At 37.0% G+C, this 16,571-nt stretch overlaps 1 protein-coding gene across 1 annotated transcript; it reads right to left on the bottom strand.

The window, feature by feature from the left end:
* Positions 1-6,286: 6,286 nt before the first annotated feature.
* On the bottom strand, positions 6,287-7,423 carry LOC137659036 (uncharacterized). Its single transcript, XM_068394130.1, has one exon. It carries the CDS (start codon positions 7,421-7,423, stop codon positions 6,287-6,289), a length of 1,137 nt encoding a protein of 378 aa, XP_068250231.1.
* Between the last annotated feature and the right edge of the window lie 9,148 nt (positions 7,424-16,571).

Below are 16,571 nucleotides of genomic sequence, written 5' to 3'. Positions count from 1 at the left end.
AATCGCACGTCGGCTAAAATCACTTAGCACAGACGTTAATCTGTAATCACCCCACAACTGACAACATTTAATATGACCCGATCTGGGTCGTATTGGGGTTTAATCAATTTAGGAAAACACGAATGGAGGGGGATTTCATGCAAAAATAATAGCCGATTTGATAATTTGACACACACTATATTCTCTTAAGTTTACAAGGGCGCCCTTAATTATGATTATGTTACATTACTAAGGAAAAGCCCTCAGAAAAATGGTACTCGGTTCGGCACACATGGTGGCACCTGATACACTTTATAAGCCTCCAAAATTACACTGCCTCCTATGGGCTTTTCCCCAAGTGCCCATAATATGGGCATCGCGATGCCTGATCAATGATTGGTTGTTTTGACCTGAAAGTCTCATAACAACCAATCAGGAGAGGGTTTGGTGACGCCAAACCCAAGCTAACCTGTAACCGTCCTTTTTGTAAGTACCACCACAAACTAACCGTCATTCCTCTAACAAAGAGAAAATATCAGTTGACACTACACTTACCCCGGAAAATAACGGCCACCATGACTACGATCAGTTCATCTATATTCTTACAAAGCTGGTCTGGTGTAGAGTAAATTCAATAGTTTATTCATGATTTTATTTATATATTTTATTTGTGCATTGAGGAGATGAATAGCCAGCCCGTAAAATGAGTTCCTATCATGTATAATGAAGTACATTATGTAAATTGCATAAGACCTTCGTCGTTAATTTCATTGTATTCGTTATTCAAGTCAGTATATGTAAATTTACGTTATTTTTACGAATTAACTTTTTATTTCACATTTTTTTGTTAGGAGGGTCTTATGTATTCTGTTTAAGAGTGTTATGTGACCATATGAAATATGAACAAGGGCTTATGTAATGTTCTTTTATATCTTTATGAGGTATTGTGTCTTTTTTGCCTGAGAATACACAATTGTTTTGGGTGCCATGTGTTTGGAAGTTTCTGGAAGGCCCTAGAGCTGGGTTTTATCTTTGTTTTATTTTGGGGGCAAAGGGTGGGCGAAGCTAACTGACTGAGAGAGTTCGTTGACAAAGGGCTGGCGGAGCTAGTTGACTGAGAGAGTTCGGTTCCCTGTTGCGTGGATACGCACTCAAGAGAGTAATACTTGATAAATCTGACGTTTTTAAGCCAACTCTCCTTGCTTTCAGAGCGAATGGAATCTTCTAGAAGTAGCTAAGTCTTATTTAAGCGACCCCCAGGGCTGCATAGCAGCAGTAGAGAAGCACCTGTCTTGTGAAAGAGCCAAAAATTCCCTCTCTCTCCCTCTGAGTACTTATAGTGTGTCCTCTCCTAAGTGACTGCTGAAAAGCAAATTGTGTGTTCAAAAGATACGTAAGACGAAACGGCGATTTTGAATTTATTTTCTTGGGAGGAGTGTTGGTATTGTGTAAAGTTTTTGTAACTGGCCCTGTAAGAAGGTGTTAGGTATCTGTATTGTGGTCTGGTTATCTATTTTATTTAGATTTAATTTCAAGAGAAACCAGTAATTATATGATTCTCATAACTATTTCTTTTGTCTTAGTCTAATGTTTATTCAGATTTAGCAATTAAAGTCAAGTAATTATATAATTTTCAGATTGTAATATTTTGTCTTAATCTAAGTTTTGTTCAGACTTAATATTTCGAGTGACTTATTTGTTTTATGTAAATTCTTCGAAAGTGTTGCAATTTATATGGAATATATTTATTTTTGTAAAGATTGTATTATTCCAATCACCATTGTTTAGAATAGTAATTGCTCGTATCCTGTTAAAGAATTGTAGTAAGTAATAGTTTAAAATAATTCTTAATAATAATTACCCAGTTTAGTTTGAGTGTACTTGAGAGACCTTTGGATATTCAGAGTTTTATATATTGCTGTCTGGGAGTTATTTAACTGTCTCAGAGTTCGTGTATTACTATTTTAATGTGTAACAGTTTTAATGTAAATGCAGACAAGTGAGTTTGGAATTCGAGAGGTTGATTAACTTGCCACTCATAATATTATATGTTTGGTTTCCAGCCAACAGCCATATTATAATATATTTTTGGTGCCCAGACTGGGAGCCATGATCGTACAATGTATTTTTTGGTGCCCAGACCTGGGAGCCATCATCTTATGATAATGATGTATATATATATATATATATATATTATGTATTATATATATACATATACACACACATATATATAGATGTATATATATATATATATATTATGTATTATATATATACATATACACACACACACATATATATATATATATATATATGTATATATATATACATTATATATATACATATATATATACTGTATATATATATATATATATATTTTTTATATATATATATATAATTTATATACACATATATAAAGTATATATGTATATATATATACATATATACATATATATATATATATATATATCTATATATGCATACATATATATATATATATATATATATGTATATATATACATGTATATAATATATATATATATATATATATGTATATATACATATATGTATATGTATATATATATATATATATATATATTCTTGCAAAGCTGGTCTAGTATAGAGTAAATACAATAATTTAATAATGATTTTGTTTATATTCTATTTGTGCATTGGAGAGATGTTAGCCAGCTCTTAAGATGAGTTCTTCTCATGTAGATGTAAGTTTATTATGTAAATTATATAATACTTCCTGTGTTAATTTCCCTTGTAATCTTTATTCAAATTAGTATATGTAAATTTACATTACTTTAAGAACTAACTTTTTATTTCACATATTTTTGTTATGAAGTCTTACGTAAACTGTTTGAGAATGTTTTGTGACCATATGAAATATGAACAAGGGTTTACGTAATGTTCTTTATATATTTATGAGGTATTGCGTCATGTTTGAGGGAAAATATGCAATTGTTTTGTGTACCCCGTGCCTTGGAATATTTGTGAAAAACCTAGTGATAGGATGTTATCTTTTTTTTCTCTCGAGGACAAATGGTGGGCAAAGCTAGGTGACTGAGAGAGCCATCTAGAGTTGCTTGAATACACGTTCGAGAGAGTAATAATTAGTAATTCCTGACACCTTAGGCCAACCCCCACGCTTCCAAAACTAATTGAAACATTCTGGAAGTAGCCTTAATATTGTCCTCCCCCCTCTCTCTCTCACTCTCGCACACAGCTCAGTGTATTGTTTTAAAAGTGTTCTGTAAAAAATCAAAGTTTTGGTATGACGAGTATTTGTAATCATAAGGAGTACTTATAAAATTCACCTAGAGATTTTGTAAATGGCCCTGTTGGAGGGGATAAGTATTTGTTTTATGATCTGGATATCTATTTTTATTAAGTGTCAAACTTAAATATTGTATTCAGATTTAATTCCAAGTGAAACAAGTGATTGTATAATTTTCATAAGTATTTCTTTTGTCTCAGTGTAAGTTTTATTCAGATTTAACATTTAAAGTCAAGTGATTATATAATTTACAGATCGTAACATTTTTGTCCCATTCTATGTTTTGTCCAGGCTTAATATTTCGAGTGATTTATTTGCTTTATGTAAATTCTTTGAAAGTTTTTTAATTCATATAGAATATATTTAGTTTTGTAAAGAATGTATTATTCCAATTACTATTGTTTAAAATAGCATTCTCTCGTATCCTGTTAATGAACCGTAGTAAGTTTATTCATAATGATAATTACCCAGTTTAGTTTTGAGTGTACTTAAGAGACCTTTGGATATTCAGTGTTTTATATATTGCTGTCTGGGAGTTATTTAACTGTCTCAGAGTTCGTGTATTAATATTTTAAAGTGTAACAGTTTTAATGTAAAAGCAAACAAGTGAGTCTGGAATTCGAGAGGTTGATTAATTTGCCAGTTGTAGTATATATATTATATGCTTCGTTCCCAGACACGAGCCCTAGTATAACATATATATATATATATATATATATATATATATATATATATATACATACATATATATATATATATATATAATATTGTCGTGAATTTTCTCCGACTTATTGAAATGAATGATTTTAGGCCCGATGGAATGGGCCGATGACAAGACCTTGAAGAGGTTTGCTTCCCAAAACTATTCAGGATTCAATAAAATATGATCACAATTTTCAAATTTATTACAAAAATAACCCTTTAATAGAGAAATAACACACAATAACACTTAAGCTAATTGAAAAATAGAACTGTCACCCTTAGGGGGTCTGCAACATGTGCTCATGAAGCACAAAGTCCACGTTGGACCAAAAAAGACTAAATTTTCACAATTACAATGATAGTTCCTTGGTAAATCACCTACCAAGGTCCACAGGCATATTTTAATGCATAAGACCAATCCCCAGTCCCAGGAATGACAATTTTACAGACCGATATAACTCACATACAATACTCAGAAAAAAGGAACCGACCTGGTATCACGTGGCTTGGAGCGGAGACAGAGAGACGAACAATAGCAAAACTTACTGTGTTGGAGGTTTAGGCAGAGATGAACGAGCGTCGTGCTGGACAGCTCCGAGGAAAACTACGATCTCCCGCGCTATCTAAAGTGTCCTTGGGAGATGCGAGGGAACTCTTACGTTATTTATTCAATAAGGGGTTTGATAAAGTTTCTTTATCGACCACAAGACAGAGAAACAATCAAAGTCTTACTTCAGATCAAAGGGTAAACTTAATACTTCGGCTGAAGGCCATAATTTGCCGTAATCCAACAAACTAGAGAGTCCTTGGCTCTAAACATATACATCGATATTTTCATCGTGGTTAAGCGGTATAATATCATTTTTGTAATTCATAAATGATAAATACTTTGTCTCTCTGACACCCACTCCTTCCCCACCAGGTGGTTGAATTTTATGCCACAATACCGCCACGTACTGGACAACACTCATTCACAGAAACCCCCGCGAGATCTTCCAATCTTGCCTCAATTTAACGCAACGTTCGTGGAGTTAAATGGCGGGGTTTTCGAGTGATCAGTTCGAAACTCCCGACATCATCCATACCCGAAATAAAGGGGTGGTGAAACGTCGGTCAATTAGGCAAGACTGGACTCGGGGGAGGAGTAACCACTCCAAGACTCTCTTAGGCTCGTTGCGTAGCGCTCCACAACGACTCTAACGGAGTATACACAATATACATTAACAGAAATATTACCCTGGGGCAATCAACTCTTACAAGTGTACACACAGAATGGCAATGCAGAAAAGCAGAAAAAAAAATGTACCCAGAAATATAATACATACATGAATCAATCAATAGAAAGGCAAATAGGCAATGGGCCTGTAATAATATCTCAAATGAGCAATAAGATATGAATACATTTTTGTTATCTTTGGCATCGGAAGATGCTGCCCATGCCAACGTGACCTTACGGTCGGTCCACATGATTATCTCTTGTGGCTCTATCAGCCCTTTGAGTGTCCTGGCTAATCTGCAGCCTAACAACAATGCTAATAGTTCTAGCTTAGGAATTGTCAACTTGTTCATTCCATTTGGAGGGATCCTCATTTTACTAGTGAGTAGGCTTACCTGATTGCAATTGTCCCTAGTATATGGTACTGCGCTGTATGCCTTACTGCTGGCATCGGTGAATACATGGAGCTCTAAACCCTTCTTGCCTACCGCTCTTGGAAATGTGATGTTGCTCACCGCTTTCAATTCACACAACAACTCACTCGCTTCTCTAGCTTTCTCTCTTTTTAACACGTCATCCCAACCTACATTATCCTCCCATAGTTGTTGGAGGAAAAGCTTTCCTCGAACAAATAATGGGCTTATCAAGCCTAGAGGATCATAAATGGAGACCAACATGGAAAGTACCCTACGCTTCGTAGGTACTCATCCCTCCCCCAATTCACTGATTCTCTTACTCTCTTTCACATACAATTGGTCGACGTCTCAGGCCCATCGCAGCCCAAGTACGTTCACATTCACCAGCTCAGTCCACTGCTTCTCGCTATCGAAGGCTAAGTTATTGGACGCCCACCCTTCTAAAGGCATACCAGCCCCTTTTAAGATCTTATTGACAGATTGAAGCTCCTGCCTCATGCTCTCTACAACCTCGAAAGTACTAAGATAATTATCTACGTAAAAGGACTTCGCCAAATCTGGCCTACCTTCCCTTTCGAAATGACAATTTAAAACTTGTTGCAACAAAAACGGACTCGCCGTGATGCCGAACACCACGACTCTAAAGGCGAAGGTGAGCGCTCGACCTGCTACCTCGCGCCACTGAAATCGTGTTTATTTGATTTCACTGGGATCTAACAAGACACGGTGGAAGGCCTTGCTGATGTCGGCTAGCATGGCATATTTGTTCAACCTGAACCTTATAAGCAAATGATATGCTAATTCTACTAGATTGGGGCCAGGTAAGAGGCATTCATTCAATGATTTATGACCCTTAGAGGCATTAAACACGATTCTGAGGGGGGTCGTGCGGCTATCTTTCTTAATTCCAAAATGTGGCATATAATACCCTTCAATTTTGGGTTCCTTTACTTCTGATTTAAAGCCTACTTCTAGATACTTATTTATCACTCCCTGATACTGATCAAAATATTCCCTGTCCTTCCTGAACTTAGTTTGCAATGATTCTAACTGTGCTACAGCGTTTCGATAGTTCGTATATGGCCTAGCATCCGACCCGAATGGTAGGCTAACCTGATATCCCTCAGGCTTCTTTACGACACTTTGCGACACCTTTCGCATGGCTTCCGCTTCGCGAACACTATATTGCTCTAATGGGGCGTTGCCAACACAGTCCAAATGCCACCACTCATCTACGTCAAACTGGTTTGGTTCACTCGCAATTCTACAGACTCTGAGCGTTTTCACATGTTCGATCTTTTTTCCTTCCAATAGCCACTTCGGCACTTTCCCATATGGCGACATACCATTATGGGTCAGGAAAAGATTTATCCCATCAACCTTCTCGATGCCTATGCTGAAGTAGCTAAAATAAGCGGCCCCTACTAAAATGTGTACATTTTTCAACTCATCGGACTTATTCTCTGGATCGGCCAACGTGACTCCCTTACTTAACAGATGCTGTCTGACTTGTACATAACCAGCATTATGTATTGGGATGTCAACGTTCTCGTGTGCCACCAGCTTCATTCGTACTATTCTTTTACCCATCTCTACCCTACAGCTTACGACATCATATTGTCCGCTTATTTCTGCGGAGCCAAACAGAGCTATGTTCAATGCTATTCTTTCTACCACTGGTAGGCCTAATTGTCTCGTGGTTTTTGCAGATATGAAGCTCTTTTGGCTTCCCGTATCGAGAAATAAGCGGACTCGCTTGCTACCTTGCTTATGATTGATTTCGGCCATAGCCGTTGGCAAGATTGTACATGGGAGGTCCACGTCGGACATCTATGTGATCTTTGCACTTTTGCACTGTTTGGATTCCACTTTATCTTTAGATGGACGGGGGGCAGTTTCGTGCGGTCGAGGCGTCGCATTTACTACGGGGTGGGACGTTGTAGACTGACTACTACTATTACTTGGGGGTGAAGTGGAGGGAACTGATTGCGGTGGTTTTCCCGCATTATAATTATCACAAATGGCTGTGTTGTGGTTACCATTACAATTCTTACAAGAGTTAGGGATGGGACACTTATCACTTTGATGACCAGACTTAGTGCAATTGAAACACAGGCCCTTCTTTAGCAAAATGCGACGTCTGGCAGCCACGTCAGTTACTTGGCGGCATCCGTGAGGCGGGTGCCTTTCGTTACAAAAGGGACAAGAATTATTCTGAACGGGTTTCGACTTTGCTCTCACACTGACGTCTACTCTCTTGTCAGGTTCAAGTTTATCTCCTCGCTGCAAGGCATCGTCCTCGAGCATTCTAATAATGAAATCGATCGTGTCGAAGAATTCATCTAGCGTATAGTCACACTTTCTCAGATGCTCAACTAATTTCCTGTAGAGCTTCCCTTCTGACAACTTTTGATTAATGAGGCTCATGACCATACCATGGCCTATATCATTACTACTTAGCCTCTTGATCTGCTCAATTATGATTGTTAATTCAAACCGAAACCTTTTCAGCTCTACAGAATCTAATGAGGGTACAAAGATATTAGCCAACTTTCTGTGCAGAATTACGAATGTCTGATGGACATTACCATATTGTTTGTCTAAGAGATCCAACGCTATCCTATAGTTCGCAGCGTTTACACTTAGGGATTTTACGATCCTAAGCGGATCCCTGCCTAAAGTCCCCAACAAATATGTGAATTTAGATACATCATCCAAATCTGCTCTTCGATCCACATGTATCGTAAAGAGCTCTCGATATGAAGCATATTCCTGCACTTCCCCTTCAAACGTGGGGAGACGCAGCGGTTTCAATCTGGGGAGGGAAACATTCCCCGTCGGAGTGACTTTCACTCTATCAATTCGATTATAGAGAAGGGTAGAAGCTCGCGTAGCTTCTCCTAACGTGTGCCTGATTCGGGCTTCTAAACCAGGTTCTAGTTTAACAGATTGATTCTTGTACAGCTCTCTTAGCTGTCTTACCTCATCTTGCAATTGCGTGACCAGATTCTGGTACACGGATTCAGAGTAGGTCTCAACTAACGCACGTTGCGTTTCAACCAGTAAGTCTACTATGAGGCCCATCGATGCCTCGATGTGTATGATCGTGGCCACCGCCATTTTGACTGACTTTACTCTATTTCGGGGGAGAGGGGAGTTGGCAAACTAGGAAGGAACAGAATTGTGTTTACGTTACGAAGGTGGGGGCACAAAAACTAGAGGCACACGCGGTCAGTCGTACATCGGGACACTGAGGGCTTTCTTCAGTCTCTCCCTCTCTCTCCTATTAGGGTTACCCTAAAGATCATACCTCATTGAATTTCCTTTCAAGCTCTGGAAAGCACTTGTCATCCGGTTCGAAGGACCAAATGTCGTGAATTTTCTGCGACTTATTGAAATGAATGATTCTAGTCCCGATGGAATGGGTCGATGACAAGACCTTGAAGAGGTTTGCTTTCCAAAACTATTCAGGATTCAATAAAATATGATCACAATTTTCAAATTTATTACAAAAATAACCCTTTAATAGAGAAATAACACACAATAACACTTTAAGCTAATTGAAAAATAGAACTGTCACCCTTAGGGGGTCTGCAACATGTGCTCATGAAGCACAAAGTCCAAGTTGGATCAAAAAAGACTAAATTTTCACAATTACAACGATAGTTCCTTGGTAAATCACCTACCAAGGTCCACAGGCGTATTTTAATGCATAAGACCAATCCCCAGTCCCAGGGATGACAATTTTACAGACTGATATAACTCACATACAATACTCAGAAAAAAGGAACCGACCTGGTATCACGTGGCTTAGAGCGGAGACAGAGAGACGAACAATAGCAAAACTTACTGTGTTGGAGGTTTAGGCAGAGATGAACGAGCGTCGTGCTGGACAGCTCCGAGGAAAACTACGATCTCCCGCGCTAACTAAAGTGTACTTGGGAGATGCGAGGGAACTCTTACATTATTTATTCAATAAGGGGTTTGATAAAGTTTCTTTATCGACCACAAGACAGAGAAACAATCAAAGTCTTACTTCAGATCAAAGGGTAAACTTAATACTTCGGGTGAAGGCCATAATTTGCTGTAATCCAATAAACTAGAGTCCTTGGCTCTAAACATATACATCGATATATTCATCGTGGTTAAACGCTAAAATATCCTTTTTGTAATTCATTAATAATAAATACTTTGTCTCTCTGACACCCACTCCTTCCCCACCAGGTGGTTGAATTTTATGCCACAATACCGCCACGTACTAGACAACACTCATTCGCAGCAATGCCCGCGAGATCTTCCAATCTTACCTCAATTTAACGCAACGTTCTTGGAGTTAAATGGCGGGGTTTTCGAGTGATCAGTTCGAAACTCCCGACATATATATATATATATATATATATATATATATATATATATATATATATATATATATATATATATATATATATATATATATATATACACTTACTCTTTATTATATAGGTGAGATAAAACTCTCATTTGCGTTAAAAATTAAATTATATATGAAAGGAAATTATGGTTGTTATTCAGCTGAGACTCTAGAATAGCAAAACACTGAATAACTGGGAAAATGAGTAGTGCAATACAGACGAATGACCTTCAACTAATCTGTTTTTCTTTTGGCCTGGATCAGATGTCAAGGGAGTAGAATATTCATTATAACAGACGGATTAGCTATCATCAGGGTACAAGGGTTGAACTTGGCACTAATGTTTTATTTATCTGGAAGTTGAATCGGTGGAACTTTAGAAAATAAAACTTGCTGCGAAGGTTTTTATTTTGAACTGGTTGACAATACTAGTTTCATGCTTTATATTTGACATTATTTTAATGTTGTTACTGATTTAATAATATTTTATATAGTTTTATTTATTACATGTTTATATAGTTTATTTCAGTATTTCTTCTGGATGGGATATTTTCCCTGCTGGAGCCTTAGGACTTGTAGTATCCTGCTTTTCCAACTAGCGTTTTAGCTCGGCTAATAATAATAATAATAATAATAATAATAATAATAATAATAATAATAATAATAATAATAATAATAAAAATAATAATAATAATAATAATAATAATAATAATAATATAGTGGTTTGCTGATAAAGTTTGTTTCCCTTACCCTTTTTTACATTATTACTGACATTTTTTTTCTTTTCTCTCTTCATCTTCCTAGTTAGAATTCGTTTCTTATTTCTTGTTAAATATATCTTTTTCGCCCTTGTTTCCTAAAATAAACCGAATATCAAGCCATATCTTACGAAGCTTATGTCTTTTTTTTCGGTTCTTGGTACAAGTATTTTGAAATAAATTTGCTAATCCTTTTGCATGCTGGTTATATTCCGCTGAAGTCGGCTAACAATCGGGGACATATTTCAGTTCCCTCAGGGTTCATCTTCTTTTGTCCCTCACGGGCGAGGATAGTTTCACAACCACTGAGATTCAAAAGGGGCCGGGTTTACTTGGTTATAATAGTAATGATAAGAATGCTAAGTTTGTATCCTTCTTTTCTCGAGTTTCTCGATTTTTTTCTTACTTGATGGATATCCTTTCAGTGTTTGCTAAAATTTTTAGTAAATGATAATAAAAGATAGTAATGATAATTATATTCTTTACTCAAGTTAATTTCTTCTGAGTTTTCCCAAGTTTTTAGATATTGATAATAGAAATAGTAATAGTAATTATGATATTCTATATCAATTAAAACAATTCTAATGAACGACGGTTTTTTTTTTCAATAAAATCAAGAAATGATCTGTTAAATTTCCCATAAGTTTAGACAAAACTTACTCAAAAATGAATTACAGTGACAATTAATTATATAACCTCGTAGTTGCACATCGTCAACCCCTGAGGGACAGACATCGATCGATACATATAAACAAAAAATGTAAACAATACAATGAAAAGAATTATATTTTTGTATATGTGTTATATACAACAGTCACACCATAGGCGCTGTGGAACTTTTGTTCTTTCATCGTAGTCCAAATGGGTTTCAAATAGAAAAGAAAAATGTCAAAGATGTTTAAATATGAAACACTCAAGTAGAAAGAGCAATCAGAGATTTCAGACCTCCGCCAATGACGATAGTCAACATTTTACACAACTCTACTGACAATGCCTTCCCCTTTTTCATATGTTGACCGTGAATGAATCTGCTGTATGATAATACCAATAATATCCAGAGTCCTGATCTTGATCCGGATCAGCACCAAAATTTAATGGGTTCTTTGGAGCATAATACCTATCCGTTTACATAATTTGGTTGAAATCCAGCAAGAAGATGTGAGGTAATCCTGTTAACAGAAAAACAAACAGATAAATAAATAAATTTACATGATTTTTTAAGTTTGCCGGGGGTAATAAAGATTGCAAAGATGGTCAAGTTAAAGTTTTCATCTTTAGCTCTCCAGACAATAAATTAGGATCTTTATATTTTATCTTAGTGTGAAAGATACAACAGTCATACCAATGGCGCTTTGAAACTTTTGTTCCTTGATCATGCTCCTTATAAACGACAAATGGCAGACAGTTGAATTTAAGTTTTAATCTTTAGCTCTCCAGACTTCTTTTCACTAAGAAGATTGCCTGTAGTTAAAAATGTAATCTATATTTTGAGTTTTTTTTATTTTATTTTATTTATTTATTATTTTTTTTTTTTTTGTGGTTACGATACAATAGTCACATCAAGAGCGGTTTCGAACGTTTGTTCCTTCATCATACTCCTTGTGAAAAAAAAATTCCAAAGATGATTAAATTCAAGTTCCCGTCTTTAGTTCCCCAGACTTCTTTTTCATATAGACTACCTGCAGTCAAATCAGTATTTCCGTCAAGAAAAGGAAAGAAGACTTCAAGAAGACTTTTCCCTCCCAATCAGGACTGGTGTCGACATCATTTGCACTTATATGTCGACAGCAGCAGTTCTGTGGGGAAGAGATGCTGCAAGTTTTGATGGGTCGCCGGCGATGAAAGATTTCTCATCCATCTTCAGTAAATTCTGTGATTTACTTCTTTCCATCGCAACTTACTACGAAAGTAATATCATACAAAGAAAAACTTTCGCCACCCGTGATACTTGAAGGAAGAGGGAATGTGACAGACGTATATATGTATGTACAGTATATACGTATGTGTGTATGTATGTATGTATGTGGTAGGTTGTTTTATTTTTTAAGAAGTGTTATTATATTAATTTAAAATATAGTATTTTACAATAACTCTTTCTCATCAATTTCACCAAAACCCAAGAATTCTTTTAATAGTGGCTACTGATGACTCTGTGAAGTATTTTTCTTCACTTATCTTTTCTTTCGTATTTTGGTCTCGTTCCCAATATTGTAGTTACCCCTGAAGCTTTCGCTCTCACACTTTACGCTTTCTGTACCGAAACACGGGTAGACTACGCTGAATTTCAATTGTCAATGCGCTATGTTCGTGACGTCATTGCGTAGAAATGCAAGACATGAGCCTTACGCCTGCTTACCTTCTTAGCTTAAACAATGTGTCTCAAGATAAAATATTATACTGGTTTTGAACATAACTTTAGTACTGCTGGCTTATAAGCAGCTTATTCTATCTCTTCAGTGCCAATTCAGGCCTGAAATAATTTTAAGATATTTACTCATAGCACTAGCCGTTTGATACTTACTCATTTAAATGATTAATTTTTAGTATACCAGAATAGGTAGGATTACTATATATGTATATTTCCATAGAGCTATGAGATTTCTCTTCGTATTTTGCACAAAATCCTGCCTCTTACTCACTCTTTACAACAATACATTGCCCTGCCCGAAAGTCGCGATATGGCACCTCAACTGCATTATCCTACGCCCCACAACCTTAACCTTTTTTGGAAGCCGAACCCAGGTGACGGCCTTTGACCCGAGAGTCGGCCCATTTGTGCACGCACCACGGTTCTGATAGCACCACGACCATGCAGGTCAACCTGGCTCGCCCCAACATCCCCAATGTGTTCCTTCCAATCCATATCCACCAGAGGAGGATAACAAGCCTGCAACCTGTACCGGCGATTCTGAATGGACCAGAAGATAGGACCGTAACGAGGGGCGAGCCAGTCCAGTTAAAGAAAGATGCAAACAAGCTTCAACGGTCATCTTTATGGTCAAAGGGCTGCTTTTCCAACATTAAAGTAAGGAGTACAGGTAAATCACGTGGCAACTTGAAGTTTCCCCCATGTTTAGCTTAGATTCACATTTTTGTTCCTTAGGCTTAAGTGGCTTTTACATATTTAGGGCTGAGAGCGTGGGATGGGGTGTAGAATTTGTTCTTAGACCCCGAGTCTAAAGCAACCATATTTTTATTACTATTTTTCCATTCTTTTGAATATTTAATCTCGGGACAGCATATCCGATATATCGAAAGGAGTAAGTCTAAATAACTTGAAGGTAAGTGTGTTAGCGAGTGTCGTCTTATTCATTTTCATTACTTTGAAGGTAAAGGTCCTTATCTTTAACTTATACTTTACTACAATACATCACTGCTACCATTGATTACCTGGTATGAATATCAACTTCCTTCTCTCTTGCTAGAGGGTACACTCGGGCACACTATTCTATCTTATTATTATTTTTTTTTCTTCCTCTTGTTTTTTTAAATGGTGTGTTGGGCAGGCTTAATAGAAGGGCCATGAATGCCTGGTGGTTTATCAAGAGGTTGTCTTTTCCTTTTTCTGATTCTTTTTCTTCTCAAAACCATCCTTACTGTCATCCCTTCAGTTGAAGTGTCTATCCTGGAGGGTATTTAGCCTTGCATGGTGCATCGGCTCCTTCATGTCGACCAGTTTTTCCGACGTTTTACTATAGTCTATGGGTATCATCAATCACTTTATTTATAATTCTATACATATTGTTTTTGTTATAAATCTTGTTAATCTAGTTTTTAAGTATGATGACTCTTTTTTATTCCTATTAATTCTTAGGCTGTCTGGAGACATTGAGCGAAATCTGGGACCAGTACGTCCTAGATTTCATCAATGTTGTCTTCTGTATTGCAATATTCGTGGTCTTCATGCAAATATCCAAGACCTTACAGTTGTGTCCAGACAGTATGATATTCTTTTGTGCTCAGAAACTTTGGTTTCTAATATGAGGCACTCATCTGAGCTCCTTATAACTGGTTTTAAGAAGCCAATAATGTTGAAACGTGATGCCCTCCCAAGGGCTAGGGGAATGGCGGTGTATATTAGGACCGAGTACCCTGCTTCTCATAAGTCCTGCTATCAATGTGGATGTCATGAGATTCAGGTAATAAATGTTTGTGGCAGGCATAACAACTTTTATTTGTGTTCGATCTACCGGAATCCAGACATGGATGATTCTATCATCGATTGTCTTCTTACCATTATGGCTAAGATACAAGAAGATGATAGAAAGGCTTCTTTTGTCTTTGTTGGTGATTTTAATGCTCACCATAGGGAGTGGTTAAGTTCTATCTCTCCTACCGATCGCCATGGCTTAAGAGCTTTAGACTTTGCCTCTGAATCAGGCTGTGAGCAAATCATAAATGAAGCTACTCACAAGTCTCGTAATTGCTTGGACCTCGTATACACTGACTCCCCTAGCGTTATAACTAGTAAGGTTGGTTTTCCAGTCGGGTCATCTGAACATGCCTTAATTTCATTAGTAGCGAAGACTGAGCAGCCTGTCCCTGATATATCATACTCATGTAAAATTTATATGAAATCCCAAGCAGACTGGAATGGGATTTTGCATGATCTTTTGTGCTTGAATTGGTCACAATTATATAGTAGTGTAGATCCTGTTGTACCTTTGAATGAGAATTTAGTCAACATAATTGATAGTCGTATCCCTTCTCGTGTGCTAAGGTACCGAGTGAAGGACAAACCGTGGTTCAATGATGATTGTAGACGTGCTTATTTGGAGAAGCAGGAGGCCTATCATCTTTGGAAGGGTAACAGATCAGATTTGACCTGGAACAATTATACTCAGCTTCGAGCTTTTGCTCAGAGAGTTTATGCCTCAACTGAAAAGGAGTACAATTTAACATCAAAAGAAACCCTTTCTGGTACAACTCAGGAACATAAATGGAGGTCTACCCTTATATCTGCACTCTTTGGTGTAGATGCAACAGTTCCTTCTTTACTTAAACCAGATGGCTCAGTCACTCCCTGTCCAAAGGAAAAGGCAACTCTTTTGGCTGATGTTTTTGACAGTAAACAGGGTAATGAAAAACTTGAACTTCCTCATTCCTGTTTTCCTGAGGCTAAACTAACTAGTTTAGCTTTTCGATCTCGTGAGATTAAAGCTCTGATGATGGACCTTGATGCTTATGGAGGTGTAGACCCAAATGTTATTTTTACCTTGTTTTTTATAAAGACAGCAGATTTCTTAGCTCCGAAGTTATCTGTTATTTGTGCGTTAGCAAGAAGAGGAGCTTTTAGCACTTGTTAGAGAATTGGTAATGTTACTCCTCTATGTAAATGTGTTTGTGGTAGCTCAAGTTCCAATGATTACCGCCCAATTTCCATGACTCCCATATTATCTAAAGTTTTTGAACGTCTTCTGTCAAAACGTCTTGATAGGTTTGCTGGAGGTAATTATCTACTCCCTAGTTTTCAATATGGTTTTCGTAAAGGTCTTGAAGCATCTGATGCCCTTCTTACAATCTCCAATGCTGTACAGAAATCCCTTGATTGCGGTCAGGAATTTCGTATGATTGGCCTTGATTTTAGTGTTGCCTTTGACCGTGTTAATCATGAGGCTCTTGTTTACAAAGTTAAACAGTTGGGAGTGGGTAGGTCGTTTCTAAGCATTATTATTGAATTTTTAAGTAATAGATCTCAAAGAGTTGTTGTTGATGGGCACCATAGTGAGTATAGGAATGTGATATCCGGTGTTCCACAGGGTAGTGTTCTGGCCCATTACTTTTCATACTATATACACATGACATGTGGTTTGGCCTAGAAAACAAGCTT

This window comes from Palaemon carinicauda, chromosome 19 (assembly GCF_036898095.1).
Source record: "Palaemon carinicauda isolate YSFRI2023 chromosome 19, ASM3689809v2, whole genome shotgun sequence".
In the NCBI taxonomy this organism is placed as follows: Eukaryota; Metazoa; Arthropoda; class Malacostraca; order Decapoda; family Palaemonidae; genus Palaemon; species Palaemon carinicauda.
The sequence above is the reverse complement of the archived record's forward strand: the minus strand, read 5'-3'. Positions and strand labels throughout refer to the sequence as shown.